The following is a 20,614-nucleotide window of genomic DNA, read 5'->3' as shown; positions in this document are numbered from 1 at the left end:
CACTGAGTGGGATTCCTTTCTGAAGTTTCCATGCACGTTTTGTGTATGTACACTCACTTCTGGAAGCACGGTTTGGCAGCATCACCTTGAGGTTGGTCTGTTTTACTTCAGGTGTGGTTCAATAACAAGGGCTGGCATGCCATCAGTTCATTCCTGAATGTCATCAACAATGCCATTCTCCGGGCCAACCTGCAGAAGGGAGAGAACCCAAGCCAGTATGGGATTACTGCTTTCAACCATCCCCTGAACCTCACCAAGCAGCAGCTCTCGGAGGTGGCTCTGTAAGTGCGTCTAAGTGGATGGGCGTGAAGGCGCTAGGGAGACTGAGCACCGGGGTGGGGGTGGGGGTGGGGAAGACTGCAAAGCGGGTAGTAACAGCTAGAGATAATTCCACTGGGTGAGCCTGGGTCGATCTAGACTCTGGGCAGAAATGACCAGTTTAACAGACTGGCTGGCAATTGTTCTTGACCCGAAGAAGAAAGAAGGCCAGATCTGTGAAAATCATCACATTGATAAACTCACATAAAAGGAATTAAAATTGTTAATGAGATCCAAAAGTGATTAACTTACCATTAATATTTCATTTGCTTGGAATTGAGGTTTCTAAATTCAGCGAAATATGCCTTTAATAGTTTCCTTCTTGAATCGTGTACTGGTGAGTGGTGCAAACACACCACACACACACACACACACACACACACACACACACACACACACACACACACGTATTCTCCTGTACACGCATGTCTGTAAATTTTAAGGTCAGTAGTCTTGGGATGAAAGAGTCAAGATTTAAATTTGGTGTCTAAGCTTCCTAGGTATGTAATATTAAATGAGGTAAGTGCTATACATTCTACAGCCAGCGCCCAGCACAGAGTTGATAATCAGCGTATTAGATCTCCTCTTGGATAGGAACGACACATTACTATGTAACCACTGTAGAATATTAATGTTGAATATCAGGATCTTTGTAAGACTTTGTATAATGGGCCTTTTGTCCATATTAGACTGTGTTAGAGTGAGATATATATTCTATAAATAGTGCATAATATATAATATATGATTTTTATGTCTTAGCCTGATATGTACGCTGTTGTTTTCCACTTATAGCCGTGTGATTAACTTGTATGACTAGCTTCAAGATTAGATTTCTTCCTCATTTGAAAAGTTCCCAAGCCACACCTTCTTTGTCTATAGGAGTTTACAGCTCCTACTCTAAGATTAGGAACTGGAGAGGAGTGGTCCCTGTTAGGCCACACCCACAGTGTTCTGCAGTTTCACTATGGGAGTGGACCCATTCTAATATTATCCAAACCAGTTTTACCTCTGAGTTGTCGCTTTTTAAATAACTAGATGGAACCCTGAGATAGAGTGTTTGGTGACTGTGGTTTTGTTCTGGCCGCTCTTTGGTTGTACTTGCTGTCTCTCTTACTATTTACCATGTCCCCAGCTGCATCGAAGGGTCCTCTGATCTTCACTGCGTCTTCCCTTCTAGGATGACCACATCTGTCGACGTCCTCGTGTCCATCTGTGTCATCTTTGCAATGTCCTTTGTGCCAGCCAGCTTTGTTGTGTTCCTGATCCAGGAGCGTGTGAGCAAAGCCAAACACCTTCAGTTCATCTGCGGCGTGAAGCCTGTCATCTACTGGCTCTCCAACTTTGTCTGGGATATGGTGAGGACGCAGGACCTTCTATCTCTGTATGACTCTCAATGGGGACTGTGGAGTCATGGGGCTAAAGGAAACACAGCCTGCCACCAATCCTGGGAAGTGCCCACTTAGTCTAAAATTGTGTGAAATAGGAAAAAGGCGAGCCCGCTGAATGCCTGCGTGACACCAAACATAATGTTAGCCTTAAAAATAATCACACATCATGGGACCATCTGACCACCATGACTATGGTTATTACCGAGTATTACCTCACATGCTACATTACAGTTCACTATCAAAGGAAGTCAGGACAGGAAGTCAAGCGGGGCTGGAAGCTGAAGGCAGGAGCTACTGCAGAGTTCATGGAGGCGTGCTGCTTACTGGCTTGCTCCTAATGGTGTCGTGGACCAGCCTTGGCTTCGAGAGGGATTCTGAGGAAGGAGTGTCAGGAAATGGTGAAAACAAAGGATCCTAAGACAAATTGTAGGTCCTAGTTCTGCTGGAGACAGCTTTCTAAGCTGTTTCCTCTCTGTTTGGCACTCATTCTCTCTGTTCTGCTTTCCCTCTCTGATCTACTTTCTCTGGAGATTCTGCCTCTCTCTCCCTAGACAGCTCTCCCTTGCTGTTCTCTGCTGAGGCAGCTCTCCAAGCAGTTCTCCCTTGCTATTCTAAAAAGTTCTCTGGATAGTTCATCCCTTGCAGATCATAAGCCCAGTCTTTTTATTTTACACATCTATCCAGTCATTTGTTCCAGGTTCCCTTTTGATTATCCTATGAATCAGTGACCCAGCCCTTTGATTCTTAGGAGACAGCAACCATACATGTCCTTTTAACATTGCAAAAGAATTCAGAGATTTGTCTACCTCTGCTAAGCACAAAGGATAAGCTAGCTGGATGGGGCCCAGTCCACTGGCCCCGTCCCAGGGGCAGGAACCATATCATTCTGTTCCCATCAAGGCCATGTTGGCCCGAGCTTGCTCTGCCGCCTTCTTATAGAGCTCAAGGCCACCAGCCTAGGGGATGGCACCACCCGTAATGGACTGGACTCTTCCCCCATTAAGCACTAATTAAGAAATACTATATAGCCATCTCATGGATGTATTTTCTCAATTTTAGTTCCCTCCTTTCAGTTTACTCTAGCTGTGTCAAATTGACATAAGTCTAGCCAGCATTCCCTTTAAAAATTAGACTACAGTAGAAAGACCTTCATTAAAAACCCAAGCCAGAACCTCTAACTTATCTGATGTGTTTCTGTGTTTTTGTTTTGTTTCTTTGTTTGTTTGTTTTGCCTTAGGAAGCCATTTGCCACTGAAAACTCCATAAATTGTGTCAGCATCGTGTCTGTCCATTGTTTATCCATTTCGTATCAACTATACTGCATTGTTTTTGTTTGGATCGATATGAACGACTTCATAGAACCCTGAAGTTCCAATTATTGGCAAATGAGCTTGAACTATCTTCCCTTATGACCTTCATTAATTCAGAGCTACCCGAAGCAGATCTAATTCTTTGCCCAATAAACATTTCCTCAGATGTTTAAAGGCAACTCTCAGTAAAACAAAACAAAACAAAACAAACAAACAAACAAACAAACAAACAAAAAAACCAAAAACCATTCTCTCGGCCGAGATGGTGTCTGAGAGAACACAGGTTCTCTAAGACTCTGCACAGATATGAATGACGATAACAGAGATAATGAAATCCCATATGCTAATCATGCCAAGCCTCTAAGACCTGCCAGTCTTCTGATCACTCCAGTTATCAGCATTCCTTTCGAAAAGCTAAACCCAGAATTAACCCTGTGTTCAGGCCACGGTTACGAGTCTAGAGAAAGCTATTTTTTTATCTCACACTTTCTACTGCAGCTTGAGGTATGGCATTGCGAAGTTGCCCTGCCTTATTTCTACTTGACAATGAAGCTAAAACCTATTTCATGGGAATCGTAGCAGGGTCTTGTTCATTCTATGCTAATACACAGAGTCAACTTTTTTGAACCTAGCAATTTTTTTAAACTAGATCTTGTCAGCTCTCTTTTATCTTGACTCATTCATTTAAAATCCACTGAGTCTGATGGTGTCTGGCTGTCCCGGGAAGAGGTCATTCAGAGATGGAAGAGCAAGCCCCTTGCCTCAGGGACTTCTCTTGTACTCTCTATGTATTTTCTGACCCTCCCCGCCTAAGAGCCTGGAGTCTGCCGCAAGCATATCTGTATTGCAGTCATCGATAAACACATTAAACAGGGTGGGACTGAGACAGTCTGAAGCTACCATTCTTTTACCATCTGCCAATCCACTATCACCTACATGCCATGCATGTGCCCACCCCCTCTGCCAGCTATGAATTTTCATAATTGTCCCTGGGTCAAGTCTTTATTTCTTCATTTTAATGCTTGAAGCACTGTCAGGACAGACCGTAAAATTATTCCCGGTGTGATGAAACAATTTTGACATTCATGTTATGAGTGCTTATCTCACAAATAGATTACATGTGGGATTGAACTCAGGCAGACTGTAATAGAGCATTAATGATGGAACAGACACAGTCATCTCTGGGTAGAATAATGGAAACTCATTTGCCTCCTGTGAAATTGAAATGGCTCTGCCCGAGAATCCATCCTTCAGTCAGTTTACTGAGCGTGACACCTTGGCTGAGCTCTGGGAAAGACAGAAAGGGCATGCAGTTTATAAAATCAGCCAAGGGTAAAATGCTTGTCAAACTGTATTGTCTGGAATTTTGATTAATAGTTTATGTGGCTTCATTAATTCAAAGTTATTCTCCAACATGTCTATCTGTCCTCTCTTGTCGGGTGGTGGTGAAGACTTGGGGTATGCTGTATATTTGACTTAGCGGTCAACTTTATTTTCTCTTTCAGTGTAATTATGTGGTCCCTGCTACGCTGGTCGTTATCATCTTCATCTGCTTCCAGCAGAAGTCCTATGTATCCTCCACCAACCTGCCTGTTCTAGCCCTTCTGCTCTTGCTATATGGGTAAGGCAACTCTGAGTGGAGCTCTCTCCCGGGGGACAAGGCATATGGTACCCAATGCTAGACAGAGGGCAGAAGATGCCAATGAATGCTTATGTTTGTGCCTTCCCAGGTGGTCGATCACTCCTCTCATGTACCCAGCGTCCTTTGTGTTCAAGATCCCCAGCACTGCCTACGTGGTCCTCACCAGTGTGAACCTCTTCATCGGCATCAATGGTAGTGTGGCCACTTTCGTCCTGGAGCTCTTTACAAACAATGTGAGTGTCATGGGCAGAGCACATCCCATTGACTTGCACTCCGGGTGTCGGAGAACGGTGGTTATCCCCAGCCTTATTCCACTTGTCTGTAACATCAACACACTGACATCTCTGCTTTTGCAAGCTATGCCTATACGTAGAACTCTATTTCTGTCCTGCTGTGCCTTGTATTTCTCTGGTCAAGTCTTTCTGTCTCCTTTGATTATTTTCTTCATGCCTCTTTCTCCTTCTGTGTTGCTTTGGCAAAGACCGAATTCTCTTCTGGCTTTGCCTTCCTATTTCGGTAGCGTTTCCGGGCAATGCCATTCGACCTTCAGGCCTTCACCACCATTTCAGCATTTCATTTTTATCTCTCAGATCGATGCCTTGACTGCCCCTTGGAACTCTGTTCTCCACTTCTCACAGCCTAGTGGATGACTCCATTTAAATCATTTATAGGTACCACATCCTAGGCAGATGGGTATGGTTCTTCCTATTAGAACCTGTTAGTTTTCCGGCCATGTCGGTTGGTGACGTTTCTGCAGGTTCTCATACCTCTCTTGGACCCATCTATGCGTTGTTGTTTATTACATTATTCATCTGAATCTTTCCAATCTCAATCTCATAAACAGGACTCTCTGTTGCCTCTTCTCAGCACACAGTGCCTTGTTGGCTACATACTACCATATCCCCTCCCAATGCTTGGAAATTTAGCTGAGTTTTCCCTTAAACCACCATGTTCCTGTAGGTCTACCTCAAAATGCCCTTCTTTTATCACAGAGTCTGAGAGTGTCTACCATGTCCTTTAAGATTTAAGTCTAGTGTGAAGCTTCCCTCATTCGCCCAGTAAGATACATGCTTGCTTTTCTCTGGACTGTCAGAACCCTCAGTTCTTCCTTCAGTGCAACGTAAACATCCTCCGTGTATTAACAACTTTGCTGGATTTTTTTCTTTTTTCTTTTCTGGGTATTGGTGCTTTGCCTGCATGTATGCCTGTGCACGTTTGTCTGTCGGGCCTACAGGGGCCACACAAAGGAGTTGGTTCTGCTGGAGCTAGAGTTAAAGCCAGTTGTGAGCTATCCTGTGGGTGCTGAGAACCAAACCCTGGTCCTCTGTACCCATTGAGCCATATCTCTAGCTCCAGTGGCTGGATAGTTAACCAACCTTGTTTTACGGAGTCATAATACGTTCTGATGTAATTGCCATTATGGTTTTGAAATGCCAACCAAATCCTGAAACTCAGGCATTGACCTAGATATGAACGAGTTGCTTTAAAAACACTGGGCCAATGTTTCCTTGTGGATTTGTGTCTGATTATAAGTCTCCATGCTTAGAAGTCTGTTTACTTTCAAACACTCACTATCATCACTCCAGAGCTCATGAAGAAATCTTGCTGCTTTTCGTGGGTATCTGCATTCAAAGGTCCAGAGAGTCAGATGCATTTCTTCATGTCTACATTTCAGACTTTGATAAAATTTTAGCTTAGACTATGAGTGATGTATGTCTCTCTCTCTCCTTCTCATCTTCAGAAATTCAATGACATCAATGACATCCTGAAATCTGTGTTTCTTATTTTCCCACATTTTTGCCTGGGGCGAGGGCTTATTGACATGGTGAAAAACCAGGCGATGGCTGATGCCCTGGAGAGGTTTGGTGAGTAAGGCAGTGCAAAGCTTTGATGGAGGTGTGTTAGTTTTCCTGGGCCTCAGCACCCTCATCGCTGCTTCAGAAAGGGGCTGGGTACAGGATGTCTGTCCTTCCAACTGTCATGGGCCAATACCAACACAGCTGCTCTGTCTGTCATGACAGACACCCATCATATAGGTGTTTATCTGTGCCTCTGACAGCACTGAGATAAATGGGGGAAATTTTTGGAAGCAGGAAAATGCTGGCATTTGTTTGAAATCAATTCCTGATGCCACTGGGTGAGCTTGTCAAATCACTGGAAAAATCAAACCACAGCTTTGGCAAATAGATAAGGACAGATAGTCAAAAAGAAAGATATACCCTTTGATTCTACTAAGAAAATGTAGGCCTTCAGTGTAATTTATTGAAGCTTTCTTTTCCCCCTACATTTATAATGATTAAAATATCTCCTGCTATTATGTGACTATTACTCATTTGCTGGTTAATTGAGTTAAATGGGCCGTGCCACTTAAAAACATAGAAGAGGATGTTTTCAGTTTAGTGATACAAAAGAGACATGAAGGATTAAGGCTATTAATCTAAAAAATCATCCAATTAGGTCACCAGGTTACGTTAAATGCTGCAGAAATGGGCATTGTTTGAATGCGTTTTCTAATGCCTGTTACTTTGAAAACTTAGAACTAAACAAAACCTGACTCCTAAAATTTCCCAGGATTATTGACCTTACTAGACTTGATTCATTTGAGTTTCGGTGGGGTCATGTCTCATTAAAAAGGGGATTTTAGCAATCTTAATGAACTTACAGATCTAATGCTAATTGACTCTAAAATTCTGACCTGATACCACCAGGTTATATTATAGTTTTCCAGATGAAATCTCAAAAGTAGACACTTTTTTCTTCTTGTCAGGGGTGGTGTTTCTAGAAAAGTTATATGAAATTGGCCCCAAAATGAAGAAATCCTTCCCTCCCTTCTCCTTCCTTCCTCCCTTCCTCCCTCTTTCCCTTCCTTCCTTCCTTTTTTTTTTAATATAAAGGGAGTCCTTTAATATTTCAAGAGTGAAAAAAACCCCAAAAAAGTACATTTATTTACAATAATCTAGTCTTGAAAGTTAAGCATAATATTAACTAATTTAAATGAAAAAAAGCAGTCAAACAACAAAGCCAGGCCCAGCTTAAGGGCCCTCTCTGTGCAAGCACTATTCTGTGTACACAAAAAAGGACCCTCATCTCAGAAACAGGAAGTGGGGCCATGATTTCCGAAGCCTCCCCTCTGACCAGATGTTTGCATTGTATCTCACAGGGGAGAACCGCTTCGTCTCTCCACTCTCTTGGGACTTAGTAGGACGGAACCTTTTTGCCATGGCCGTGGAAGGGGTGGTGTTCTTCCTCGTTACGGTTCTAATCCAGTACCGATTTTTCATCAGGCCCAGGTGAGCTTTATCTCAGAACACTTTCAGGAACTTAACGGGTGCAAAGGGGACCCATGAGCCGTGGGTGACTGCGCTGAGCCAAGCTCACCCAGTTAAACTGATTTTCCAGCCCTGAGCATGCGCTGTGCACCCTAGGAATGACCGCAAGTGGGCTTAGCCTTAGAAACTTGAGTTTTGCCTTGGAAAATAGCTAAAAAGATTGATTTTTCTTACTGTTTCTCCCAAGACCTGTAAAGGCGAGGCTTCCTCCTTTGAATGACGAGGACGAGGACGTGAGGAGGGAGAGACAGAGGATTCTGGAGGGTGGAGGACAGAATGACATCCTAGAGATCAAAGAACTGACCAAGGTGGGCGGCGGCCGTGGACCCCATGGCTTCTCTTCCGTCTTTTGCGTTTTTCTCTGATCGCTTGCCGAATTGTTTAATTCAAGACAAAACAAAACCCAGTGCCTCGCCAAATGTGCCCCAACACTAAGCTTTGTCAATTTTATTTGAAATACACCATGGAGACTTCTTAATTAAAAAACAAAATCCTACTGGGAATACTTCTGTAACGCAATTCCCACTCTTAAGATTTATTTATTGTACATATTTACGTTTATGCAAGTTATTAAAATATTCTAATATTGTGTGTTTAGACAAAGTGTAGGGAATTAATAGTTGATTTTGAATTTCTTGGCTCAAAAAGCAACTCTATTTACCTACCTCCACTGCTCAGCCCTTTCCGAATACAAAGACCCTCGAATTTTAGTTTATGGTAACTGAAATATTTTATTGTAGATTTCATCCTTACATAATTTAATTTTAAAATATGTCGCAGTCTTTTTATTTTAAAGGAAAAAATTCATATTAGAAATAAAAAAGAAACTCAGTTTTGAGTTTCAGAGTCAGGTAGAAGTCACTCTTCCCAGAGACAAAGGCTCTTGGCACATCCAGCGCGTGGTGCAGCCATCGGAGTTCTGTTCTGCGATGTGTGTGGCTTTTAGAGCCCCTCCTCCACAGTTGGCATGATTTGGGATCAATGCTCTGGGATCAATGGAGGTGCATGATTTCTGTGTTTCCGTGGTTGCAGATCTACAGAAGGAAGCGGAAGCCTGCAGTGGACAGAATCTGCGTTGGCATCCCTCCTGGAGAGGTAAATGCACAGCGCCCTACTGTGTTTGTCTCTATGTTAATTCAGACTGTATCTGCCAAATCAGACAACAATGTCTGTAACTATGGAAAATGGCTTTTCAAGGCTTCTTTATTTGTGTCTGTGAGAAGCAGTCAGTCATGGAGAGCATGAGAACCTCTTGTGTCAGAACAGAACAGGCTTGCACACTCTCAGGCAGTGTAAGAAAACATGCACATCTAGATCGTGCTTTGGGAGATCCATTGAGGGATGGAATTCAAGTAGGGTAAAAAGGACTTTCTCCTTTCGCTCAGTTTTTGGACTTCTTTCATGTTCTTAGAGTGTGTGGTCGGTGTGAGGTTTTTTTTTTTTTTTTTTTTTTTTTTTGGTTCTTTTTTTCGGAGCTGGGGACCGAACCCAGGGCCTTGCGCTTCCTAGGTAAGCGCTCTACCACTGAGCTAAATCCCCAGCCCCAGGTGTGAGTTTTTAACGGCTCTTTACAGATTGACCTTGGTCTCAACTTGATGACTCGGTATTTATAAAAATGCCCACATACAACATGGCCCATACGTAAGCTCTCTCTCCTCCTCCTCTCCTTCCTCCTCCTTCCCTCACTCTCTCATGCACACATACACACAGGCACACATACACACATGCACACACACACACACACACACACACACACACACACACACACAGACTCATGAATCTGAATATTGAACTCATTGATACTTAAGAGTGATGCTCTGGGATCAATGGAGAAGCCAATCCAAGCCCAGGGGGCTGTTTTATCAGGCAATTCAGACCGAGATTTAGGAGTTTGCTCCTGCAGCTCACCTAGTCTTGCTTTTCAGTGCTTTGGACTCCTGGGAGTTAATGGAGCTGGGAAGACATCAACATTCAAGATGCTGACTGGAGATACCGCTGTGACCAGAGGGGATGCTCTTCTTAACAAGAACAGGTGGGAAAGAAGCGGTCTGTATTTGCCGCAGAGATTTTCTTTCTCCAGCTTTAAGAAATACACAGTTATTTTCTGACTATCTATCCTATTACTACAGTTTGTAAAAACATTGAAATTACTTAGTTCAAAAGCTCTTAAAATCACCTCCAATTTCACTACCTGGAAATAAGCCTCATTTTTACAATTTCTTTCAGTTTCCCTCTACCCTAAAAATTTACTTAGCTATAATTTACATACATATAATTTCCTTTTCCTGAGAAAATAGGTCTGTGACTTTTAGTAAACTCATTGAATTACACAATCACAGCTGAGTTCTAGAGCTTTTCCATTGGCTCACATCTGCTATGCACCTAAATGTGTCTATACAGATTTTGAGTTTGTAGTAATAGGTTTATAATGAAGATTTTGCAATGGGTTACATATTCTAAAATCTAGAAACTCTGCCAAGTAAATAGGTTTATTTAATCAATTCATTATAATTGGTTGGGCATTAATTAGTTTCTCTCTTCACTGTGTAAATATGTCCCTGAAGATAATTTCTGTTATTTCCTCAGAAAATCACCTACATGGTAAAGGGGCATATACCTGTTTAATTGCCCTCTCTAAAGTGCCTACCAATTGATAAAGCCTCTGTTAAGTCATTCACTAATCTTTGTTGTAGAGAAAGCTGCATATCAGAGACCTGTTAGGTGGTATTTTACTTGAGTACTTTAAAGATGTGGGGCTTCTTCTGGCTTTTTATATGAGTAAAGATGTAAGTTGTACCTTTTGAACTTTTCTGTTCATGATCATATAGAAAACACACCTTACATTTCAATGTAGCGGATACATTCAGACAGTTAGGTACCCATCCACCTAATGAATTAAAATGGCACCCACCTACTGTTACTACTTGTAGTGTACCCTAATAGTTCATACTCTAGCCTGCAGGATGCCATTCAAAAATTGCTGGCTGTGACCTACTAAATTTATTTCACAACCCGGTGATGGGAGATTGCTCACAGTTCAGACACACTGACTAGAGATAGAATCAATATTTTTGTAAAGTCAGGGGCCTAATGAACTCATCCATCTCTTTTCAGTAGCAATCTAAAGGAGCCTTAAAAGAATAGAAATTCTGGGAATAGTGGTGACTTCCCAGTCTTGTTCTAGCACCAAGCTCCTCAAACACACAGAGAGACAATAACTGGCCATCCTAAGGTTTATCACAGCTACCGTATAACTGACTTGGGCGATGTAGCTGTGAAAGCCAGACACAATGTCCATGGGTACCTTAGTTTTAAGTCTTGAGGAAGTGTCTTAGTTCGGGTTTTGCTGCTGTGAACAGACACGACCAAGGCAACTCTTATAAGGACATTGTTTGATTGCGGCTGGCTCCCAGGTTCAGAGGTTCAGTCCATTATCATCAAGGTGGGAACATGGTGGCATCTAGGGAGGCATGGTATAGGGAAAGCTGAGAGTTCTACATCTTCATCTGAAGGCTGCTAGCAGCATACTGAGTTTCAGGCAGCTAGGATGAAGCTAGGCCTACTTCAATAAGGCCACACTTACGCCAATAGGGCCACGCCTTCTAATAATGACACTCTCTGGGCTGAGCATATACAAACCGTAACAGAAGGCTAACCCAAGAATACTAAATAAGCAGAAAGGACTGACTTTTTATAGCTATCTGGAGGCGACTGAAAGGCAGCCATGAGACTGGAATACAAATGTCAAAATTTTCAGATAATAGCAACTGTTGGCAGGCTTTATAGAACCTAGAAGTCGCCCCTGCATGTATAAGTAAAATTATTTATATGTGAAGTTTTCCCGTTACCATATTAGAAGGTCTATAATTAAATAAACAGATAGAGCGATAAATTGGAGTCTGCATTGTATATTTGGTAAATCAGAATGTTTGGATAGTGAATGTTACGGCCAAATCAGTGAATGGGGAGCAGAAGGCAGCGAGAGCTCATGCCCAACATTTCTGGGACTTACGTGGTACTGCATGGTCTTGAAGGTACAGGGACACTTGTTACACATGACCAGCTCAGAGTCACATTTGCAATGGAGACATAGGGTTGAAGTTTGAGTCTGTGGGCAAAGACTGTACTGCACTTGTATAGACTCACTTTGATGCCGGACTAAGCCTGCAGGTTCAAGTGCTGCGTCAACAAGACCTAGGCAGGGCAGAGACAGGACCCTTACTGAAGAGTCGACCTCCTAGGGACAGAATGGCTGTTCCTCCGAGCAAAAGCAGGCGTCTATTTGTTCTGACCAAGCATATTTTGTTTTAAGAACCGTCAAGCCCGATCGTCTCCTCAGAATATTTCTAACCACTGAAAACCTCACTGGTTCTGTCTTCCTTAACAGCATCTTATCAAACATCCATGAAGTACATCAAAACATGGGCTACTGCCCTCAGTTCGATGCCATCACGGAGCTTCTGACTGGAAGAGAGCATCTGGAGTTCTTTGCCCTCCTCAGGGGAGTCCCAGAAAAAGAAGTTGGCAAGGTACGGTAGGCACCAGAAAGCCAGACTATCTCTTTTGACACCCTTAAAGTGGAATACCTACTTCATACGTGACAGCAACCTGAGACTATTTCTTTGCTCACACTGTGGTCTCTGCACTGACTCCAGGGGAGGGTAGGCAGGCACAGGCTAGGGAGCAGGGAGGGAGTGCAGGTCCCACTGCATGAGTCCTTTCTCCCTTCTTTGGGTCCTCAGTGGTAGCTGAGACTTGAGTCCCATTCAGTGAGAGAACTTCCCTACTGTTATGTGTAGGGAAGCATGGTGACAGTACTTGGCCAGACAAAACTAGGAATGCTTTTTATCTCTCTAGGTTGGTGAATGGGCAATTCGAAAACTGGGCCTCGTTAAGTATGGAGAAAAATACGCCAGCAACTACAGTGGCGGTAACAAGCGGAAGCTTTCCACAGCCATTGCTCTGATTGGCGGGCCTCCTGTGGTGTTTCTGGTGAGTGTGAGGGGGTTGTGCGTGAGTGCAGGGTGGAAGCTGTTCTTCTGTCTAGAATAGACAGCATGGTTTATCCGAAAGTCACATATAGGCCTTTGCGTGCCATATGCGTGGCATGGCAACAGCAAGTCAATCTGCCTGTGGCTCCAGAACAGGCTCGGAGAATCCAGAGGAACCTTCTCCCACAAAGCACACTGGGTGGCTCTGTTGTACCTTCACAGGCTCCCCAAGTGGACAGGCTCCAGGCATCTTGTTTCCTTGCCTCAGATAATCGCTACAAACACGGCTGAAGCTGAGTGTGCCAATTGATCTTTCTCCAGAATGTTCTCCATGACTATATATGTTCATTCTCCAGGGTCAGAAGTGAGGACACGGCTTCTGGAGGAGCCATAGGATCAGAGTTGCTCCCATACAGATAAATAAAAACCAGATCAGACTGCGCAAGTGGTCCTTGATCCTCATCTTATAGAGAACACTGAGGGTATGGGAAGAAGCCTTGGGTCGAAGCTTTAATTTTTATTGACCATGTGGATATGAAATTTCTCTGTGATTAGCAAGTGTAATAGAACAAGGAGAAAAATATGAGCATCAATTTTACCCAAACACTACTCAGACTTCAAAATGGTTTTGGACAAAAAGTTGTGATTTTGTTGTAGTTTTGTAATAGGGTTTCACTATGTAGTCCTAAAACTTACTATGCAGACTAGGCTGACCTTGAACTCACAGAAACCCACGTGTCTCTACTCCACATCATACTGGGAAACCCAGCATGATCTTTAGCATTTAAAACAAACAAACAAACAAACAAAACTGTCTTGGACTGGAGAGATGGCTTAGTGGTTAAGAGCATGGACTGCTCTTCCAGAGGTCCTGAGTTCAATTCCCAGCAACCACATGGTGGCTCACAACCATCTCTAATGGAATCTGGTGCCCTCTTCTACAGCATACTCTCATCTTTTAAAGAAATTGTCTTTGATATTCTTTCCTAGCAAATAATTAAACTTCTTTTATTCTAATTATAGGATGAACCAACCACAGGCATGGACCCCAAAGCCCGGAGATTCCTGTGGAATTGTGCCCTAAGCATTATCAAGGAGGGAAGATCCGTAGTTCTTACATCTCATAGGTCTGTACTATTATAGTCTTGACTTTTACCGAGTGTAATTATATCTGCTCATTTTATAAAAATTAAAAAATAAAGACAAAGCCTGGAAGAGTTATCACCTGGAATTATTCCACCTGGAATAGAGATAGCTGTTATCATTTATATGTATATGTTACAGTGTATTTCTTATGCAAAGCTTATATGCACGTACACATTTTATAGACAAAAAATTTAATTATAACGTGTGTAGTGAAAACAAAATTTCAGGTCATACAACTGAGGTATGGCCATCATTTCTTGTAGCTTCATTGTCATTTATGAAGATCTGCTCTAGTTTATGCAGCTGTTCTTTGTGTAAACCTTTGAATTATTTTTTACCTTTTTACCGTCGTATGGCGCGTGGCAGAGAAGTGCATCATTTCTGTATCGCGGCGAGGGATGCTCTAGGATAACGGGGATGTGTTTCTTTGAAGTGCCAGGAGTCATGGTGGTGTTGTGGTGCTCACAGGAGCATCCGTCTGAAAGGCAAACTTCGTTCTGTCTTCCCCACAGCATGGAGGAATGTGAAGCTCTTTGTACCAGGATGGCCATAATGGTCAATGGGAGGTTCAGGTGCCTCGGCAGTGTCCAACATCTGAAAAACAGGTAACAGACATCGCTTCTCTGGGGTAGCATATATTGAAATCATCGATGTTTTTTTTTTCTTTTGTGGTGGGTGTATGCATGATAGCTTAAAATAAAAACAAGCGAGTGTAGGAAAAAAAGAACATGGACTTTGAAGCCTAAACGGGCCGTATTCCAGTTCCGGATTTGCCAGTGTGCTGGCTGTGTGATTTGTACGCAGGTTACTCAACATCTCTGAGAGTAGTTTCCGAGGCTCTTCTGAACTTAATTATAGAAGTGAAACTTAGTAATTCACTTGTGGTGTTATTGATAATGAGGACACACAGTGGAGTTAACACAAAAAGGTTCACTTCTTTACCCTGCTGTAACTGGGCGTTGACTCAGAGACAGGGCCAGGTCACTGAATTCCATGGGCTTCTGTCTGCGTGTCAGACTTTGTAGGCCCACACTGAGGTTTAATGGAATCTCATATTCAAGGCTGTGAGCACACATGACTAGGTATTTGGTAGATAAAACCGATTGCTTCTTTCAGAAGTGGCTCTGGAGGCCTGCCAGAGACCTCCGTTTTTCTTGGTACCAGTTGGGTTTTCAGAGTTGAGTGTCCTCTTGAGTAGTCTTCTACAAAGGCTCCAGTTTTGTGTATTCGTTTCCTGCTTTCAGGTTTGGAGATGGTTATACCATAGTTGTACGAATAGCGGGCTCCAACCCTGACCTAAAGCCTGTCCAGGAGTTCTTTGGACTTGCCTTTCCTGGAAGTGTTCTGAAAGAGAAACATCGAAACATGCTACAGTACCAGCTTCCGTCCTCCTTGTCATCTCTGGCCAGGATATTCAGCATTCTCTCCCAGAGCAAAAAGCGACTCCACATAGAAGACTACTCTGTCTCTCAGACAACACTTGACCAAGTAAGGTTTCAGCCCAAAGTACCTTTAGCTACAGGCTTAGGATGCCTGGCCCTTTCTCCCCACCCTCAGCTTGAGAGAAGTTCAGATGGTCTGTGCTTTGATTCCTTCTCTGCTCTTACTGTCTACATTATACACATTTCTATGAACACATGCCAAGTCGATGCTTTCTACTATGTATAGTTACTGTGATGGTTGTGCTGTAGTCAGAATAGCTACTGTTGATTGCCTGTCATGAGCCAGGCCTTCTGCCAGGTGCCTCATCTCTTCTAAGGAACAAGATATATTATTGTAGTAATCTGTGAAACCAATTTGAGATCCCTGTCCTCCTTACCACCAACCAGAGTTCTCTTAATCCTGGAAATAAAAGACACAAATGCCATTTAATATACCTAAACAACACAAGGCTGGGCTTCTCCCTAACTCCATGTGGCTATCCCATTTTACTCTCCGATATCCCTGCATTATTACCTTTTAAAATCTATATTTCATCTCTGCTACCCCAGACCCAATTGGGGGAGTGGCCCCTGGGGCCACTTCTCTGACTCTTACACGACTGGATGATTTTCTGTCCTGCAGCTCCTAAGTCTGATCTCTGCTTCCCTGTCATGGTGATTCCGCTCTTTCTTCTCTTAGTCCCGGAAATCTAAAAGTCCCGCCTCCATCTCCCTGCCATTGGCTGCTAGTAACTTTGTTGACCAATCAAAAACTGATTGCATACAGGGACCCTCGGCGACAGGACGCACAGATTCCCGAGTTATTTGGGGGGCCAAATTAAGACAAAGTATTGAAACCAGTCCCCAACGACGTACCGCACAGAGCTTGGCAGTTAGTAGGCATCCAACAAGTGTTTTTTTCCTCTTAATTAATCGTAGATATGCCAAAGTGGATGACTGGTAAGTAGGTATACCGATTGAGAAGTTGGTGATGTGGAGTAATGTAGAGAAGGATTTCAGTGCTTTCGGGGCTTCTCGAGAATTCTCCCTTTCACGCAGGGTTTTCTATTTCGAGTACTTACTCAGTTCTGCGTTCTCCTAACTGACCTCCGATCCAGAGCCCTTCATGAGCGTCCGTCTGTCTTCCTTTTGACAGGTATTCGTGAACTTTGCCAAGGACCAAAGTGATGATGACCACTTAAAGGACCTGTCACTACACAAAAACCAGACAGTGGTGGATGTGGCTGTTCTCACATCCTTCCTGCAGGACGAGAAAGTGAAAGAAAGTTACGTATGAAGAATCCTGTTAACACAGGGGGAATGAAAGGAAGGGAGAGCTAGGTCTCCCTTTGCACCGGGTCAAGTGTTCCAGAAGAAAGCGTCCCGCGTTTCTGTGGAGTGGAACAAACTGGATTCTGTACTGACACTATTCAATGCAATGCACTTCAATGCAACAAGAACACGATTCCATTACAGGGGCAGTGCCTTTGTAGCCTATGTCTTGTATGGCTCTCTAGTTAAAATGACTTGAAGTTAGTTCATTATCTTATGCAGATGTGAAACTCTGGTGTGGAACCAAGCAGACTCTGGGTTTGGATTCATACTGTTTGTTCCTGTGTATTCTCACTGGGATTGCAACAACAATCCGTCAAGTAGTCATGGCCAGTGATAATCAACGTCGAAGGCATGTACATCCTCATCCACTAAGCCATGCTGACCCACAAACCTGGTTTCCCGGTGACACATCCATTGCTGGCAATGAGTGTGCCAGATTTATTAGTGCCAAGTTGCTCAGAAAGTCTGAAGCACTAAGTATGTCACAAACACTTTTGTGAAAACCGCCCTGCTGTCTGTTGACATCATTAAATATCAGGTGACAAAACGGTGCCATGTGTGACTAAGTCCCCATTTTCCTTCTCTCTGATGAGCTGCTGTGGTGGCCGTCTTGTGCGAGATGTGGATCTCTGTAACCCAGGTCCTTGGTTCTGCTGTTCACTGTTGCCCATGTCCATGCCCATGTCCATCCCCATGACCATGCTCGTGTCATGCATTACCAGAGCATCTTTCTGAGACTTTTTCAAACACATTAGATCCCGATACGCAACAAAGGTCAGCAGCCAAACTGCTGGGGCTGCAATCAGCTGAGTTCAGGGTGTGGCAGGAAAAATCTGGTGCACTTACACGTGAGAGGTCTGGGTCTGTTCGTCCCGACTGTCTGCTAACACAAGATGGTATACTCCATCTCGAGATCCTTCGTTATTTGACAGAAACATAGTTCTTTCCAGCTGTTGGAATTAGCTTAGAAAACGAAAGGGTGGCATTTTATTTTGATGAAAATGTTTGCATTGCTCGTATTATTTGGAACTTTTAAGTTTTATCAATGCTTCTGGAAGCTCAGAACCAAACCAAACCTCAGTGCTCAGTCGCATAGAGGGATGTGGCCACACTGCCTCATGCCTTATTTTCCTTGGTAAATTTGCAGGTGGAATGTCCGACTAGCCCAGTGACCAGAAAACAATGTTGTGGTTAACATCTCAGACCATATTTTAAGATCCGGTAGAACACTATTCATTTCCAGTTGCAGATTGAGTATTTTTTTTTTTTTTTGCGTACAATCACTGGGTAGATTCCTGGATGGGAGTGAGGGGGAGCTCGCAGATTTTCTGTGCCATTGACTCAGCTGACTGATTTACAGATACAGGCTGTTTTGTTAAATCCACTGAAAGAATACGGCCACACCCTTGCCTACTTGATAGCATCAGTACAAAAGCCAAGGAGGGTCACTAAACAACCAACTCTTCCCAGGGGAAAACCGCTAGCTTGAAATTTCTTGGATATAATTTATACTTGTGACCTTTGAGACCTTCAAACTATGGGCAAACAATGGGTTTAGCAGGATGTGAGACACCCATTTAAACCTCCGACGATCTCAAACAGTCCATCTCTTTACTCACTAACCAGTCATGAAAAACAGTCAGCTGTTCTACATGGAGCATTTTTCAGACTTTTCTAACCCAAACTTAATTTGCTTTCATCCGCAAGCAATGTGAAAAAAGAGAGAGAGAAAGAAAAACTTATTTCACCAATTCTCGATGTCATTCGTCTTCATACAAAACAAGACATGAGTAAAATTCCGGTATTGGGCAAAGTTCAAGTGAGCTTTTGATATCTCTAATTTCTTCAACATCTTCTAAAAATTGGGAAGAATAAGAAAGATTTCAGATCTATTCAAATTATGTTTATGTAACACTGTTATGTAACTCACTGCTTGAAAGGAAAAAAATGATGGTTTTGATACTCATGTCAACATAGGTCTCTAAAATGACAAGAAAAGTGTGTTTCCAGGAGCTATTGGCACACCACTATATTTTATCAAAGTTACAGAATTCAAAGAAACAAGTCTCTATTTTTCAAAATCAAACGTTAGTTGACTTCCTCAGCCCACTGTCATTGTGTCCTAACTTTTCAATATACTACAGCCCTGAGAAAAATCTTTGTTTTAATCACTGATTTTTGAGGCCACATTAAAAAGAAAGAATCAAGCAACAGCAAAAATAAGGCACTATTTTGGAAAAGATTCAATTCAGTGTAGATTTAAAATCATTCCTAAAACTAGAGACAATCTGTAGGTATTGTATTACCTTTTATACTATCTGAATAGTTAATCTTCAGTTTTCCTTTGTAAACGTAATTATCTTAGATATTTAAAAATCAATCTTATCTTCAAATAAAATCCCCTATGGAGATGTGGTACGTGAGTTGAGAAATTCTCAAGCGCAAACACTTCTGGTTTACTATTTTTTTTTTTAATATTGGAAAACTTACTAACTGTGAATATGAGAAAGACAAAAGAAAGTAAGTCCTCTCGCTAGACATCCTAGCGCAATTCATTTTGAAACAAACAAGGAAACCTCAAACTACTGTATTTAGGTGTCTGTACTGCAAACATATGCCTCATGACAATGTCATACATCAATCGCTCTCTGTAAGCAGGCATTGACTTAAAGGGATTGTCTGTTGTCTTCTCACGGTTGTATATATCAGGTAAAATTGTTCCAAAGAGCCATGTGTTGTGTAATGGGGAACCACTTTGATACTGAAATACTAATTTGTACTCTCGTTACTATTAACTGGTAATAGTGTAATGCCACAGTAATACTGTTCCGATTGAAAATTGTTGCGTCCCTTTTTGTAGAACATTTATATTTCCATATAAGGATGCGGTATGTTCTTTCCCCGTGTACCCTAGGATGAAGCTGTTTTTGTGCTTTTTCTTTATCATTGGCCCTCATCCCAAGCACTTTATGCTGTCTGTAATGGATCTATTTTTGCACTGGAATATCTGAGATTTGCAAAACTAGACAAAAGTTTCAGAGCAGATTTCTAAGTTAAATAATTTTCATTAAAAGAAAAAAACTGAAAAAAATTGTATTGTGAATAACTTTATACGAAGTGTTTTTAAAAGCCTGTTTCTATGTTATGAGTCACAAAATAAAGCTGTGACAGTCCTGCTGGTCTACACAAATTTACTTTTGTGCATCGGTAGCACCACCTGCTGCTAAAGTGTTGTAAAACTGAGAGAGGAAGCTGTTAATCACTGGTGTGAGTTTCAGGAAAAGTTCAAACGCTCTGAAGAAAGAGCTCTGGATGCTACTTTAAAATAAAAGAAGATTGTTGTGTCTCTTCAGATTCACTTAAGAGCAAATAACTGCTATTAAAAAGGGTGTCAGAGGCTTTCTAGATGGAGAAATGGTTACTGATTATTAAGCTGAAGAGAAAGCAGTTTCGGTAGGGATTCCTTAATGAAAACAGAACGAGCTTTGTGGAGGCTACAGAAAGGTAACTTTGGGTGTTTATCCAACCAAAGCTACAAGGACCCAGCATCGTGTGCATTGCCGGGGGTGACGGCAATGTTTACCAGGCCCAAGGAGGAGAAATTAGGAAAAAGAAATGATATGGGGAGGTAGTGGGGTTGGTTTCCATGCCCTCCCTGCTTTCAGACTTCAGTGCTAAGTAGTGCACACACAAGCAGTGCTCTGTTGAGACAGTGAGGATGTATTTATCATGGC

General features: G+C 42.5%; 1 protein-coding gene across 2 annotated transcripts in view; it reads left to right on the top strand.

Annotated features, from left to right (window-relative positions):
* Abca1 (ATP binding cassette subfamily A member 1) overlaps positions 1-20,070 on the top strand; it is a 123,756-nt gene extending 103,686 nt beyond the window's left edge. The window contains exons 36-50 of one of the 2 annotated variants that reach the window (XM_087548928.1): positions 112-281; positions 1,496-1,673; positions 4,522-4,637; positions 4,747-4,891; positions 6,400-6,523; positions 7,819-7,948; positions 8,175-8,295; positions 9,020-9,082; positions 9,913-10,019; positions 12,375-12,516; positions 12,845-12,979; positions 14,002-14,105; positions 14,637-14,729; positions 15,369-15,612; positions 16,702-20,070. In XM_087548928.1, coding sequence (XP_087405054.1) covers positions 112-281; positions 1,496-1,673; positions 4,522-4,637; positions 4,747-4,891; positions 6,400-6,523; positions 7,819-7,948; positions 8,175-8,295; positions 9,020-9,082; positions 9,913-10,019; positions 12,375-12,516; positions 12,845-12,979; positions 14,002-14,105; positions 14,637-14,729; positions 15,369-15,612; positions 16,702-16,842 — 2,013 coding nt within the window. In that variant the 3' untranslated portion in view covers positions 16,843-20,070. 2 annotated transcript variants of the gene reach the window in all.
* The last annotated feature ends 544 nt before the right edge of the window (positions 20,071-20,614 follow it).

This window comes from Rattus norvegicus, chromosome 5 (genome assembly GCF_021556685.1).
Source record: "Rattus norvegicus strain SHRSP/BbbUtx chromosome 5, alternate assembly SHRSP_T2T, whole genome shotgun sequence".
NCBI classification, from domain to species: domain Eukaryota; kingdom Metazoa; phylum Chordata; class Mammalia; order Rodentia; family Muridae; genus Rattus; species Rattus norvegicus.
Note: the sequence above shows the minus strand (reverse complement) of the source record. Positions and strands in the feature narration are given on the sequence as shown.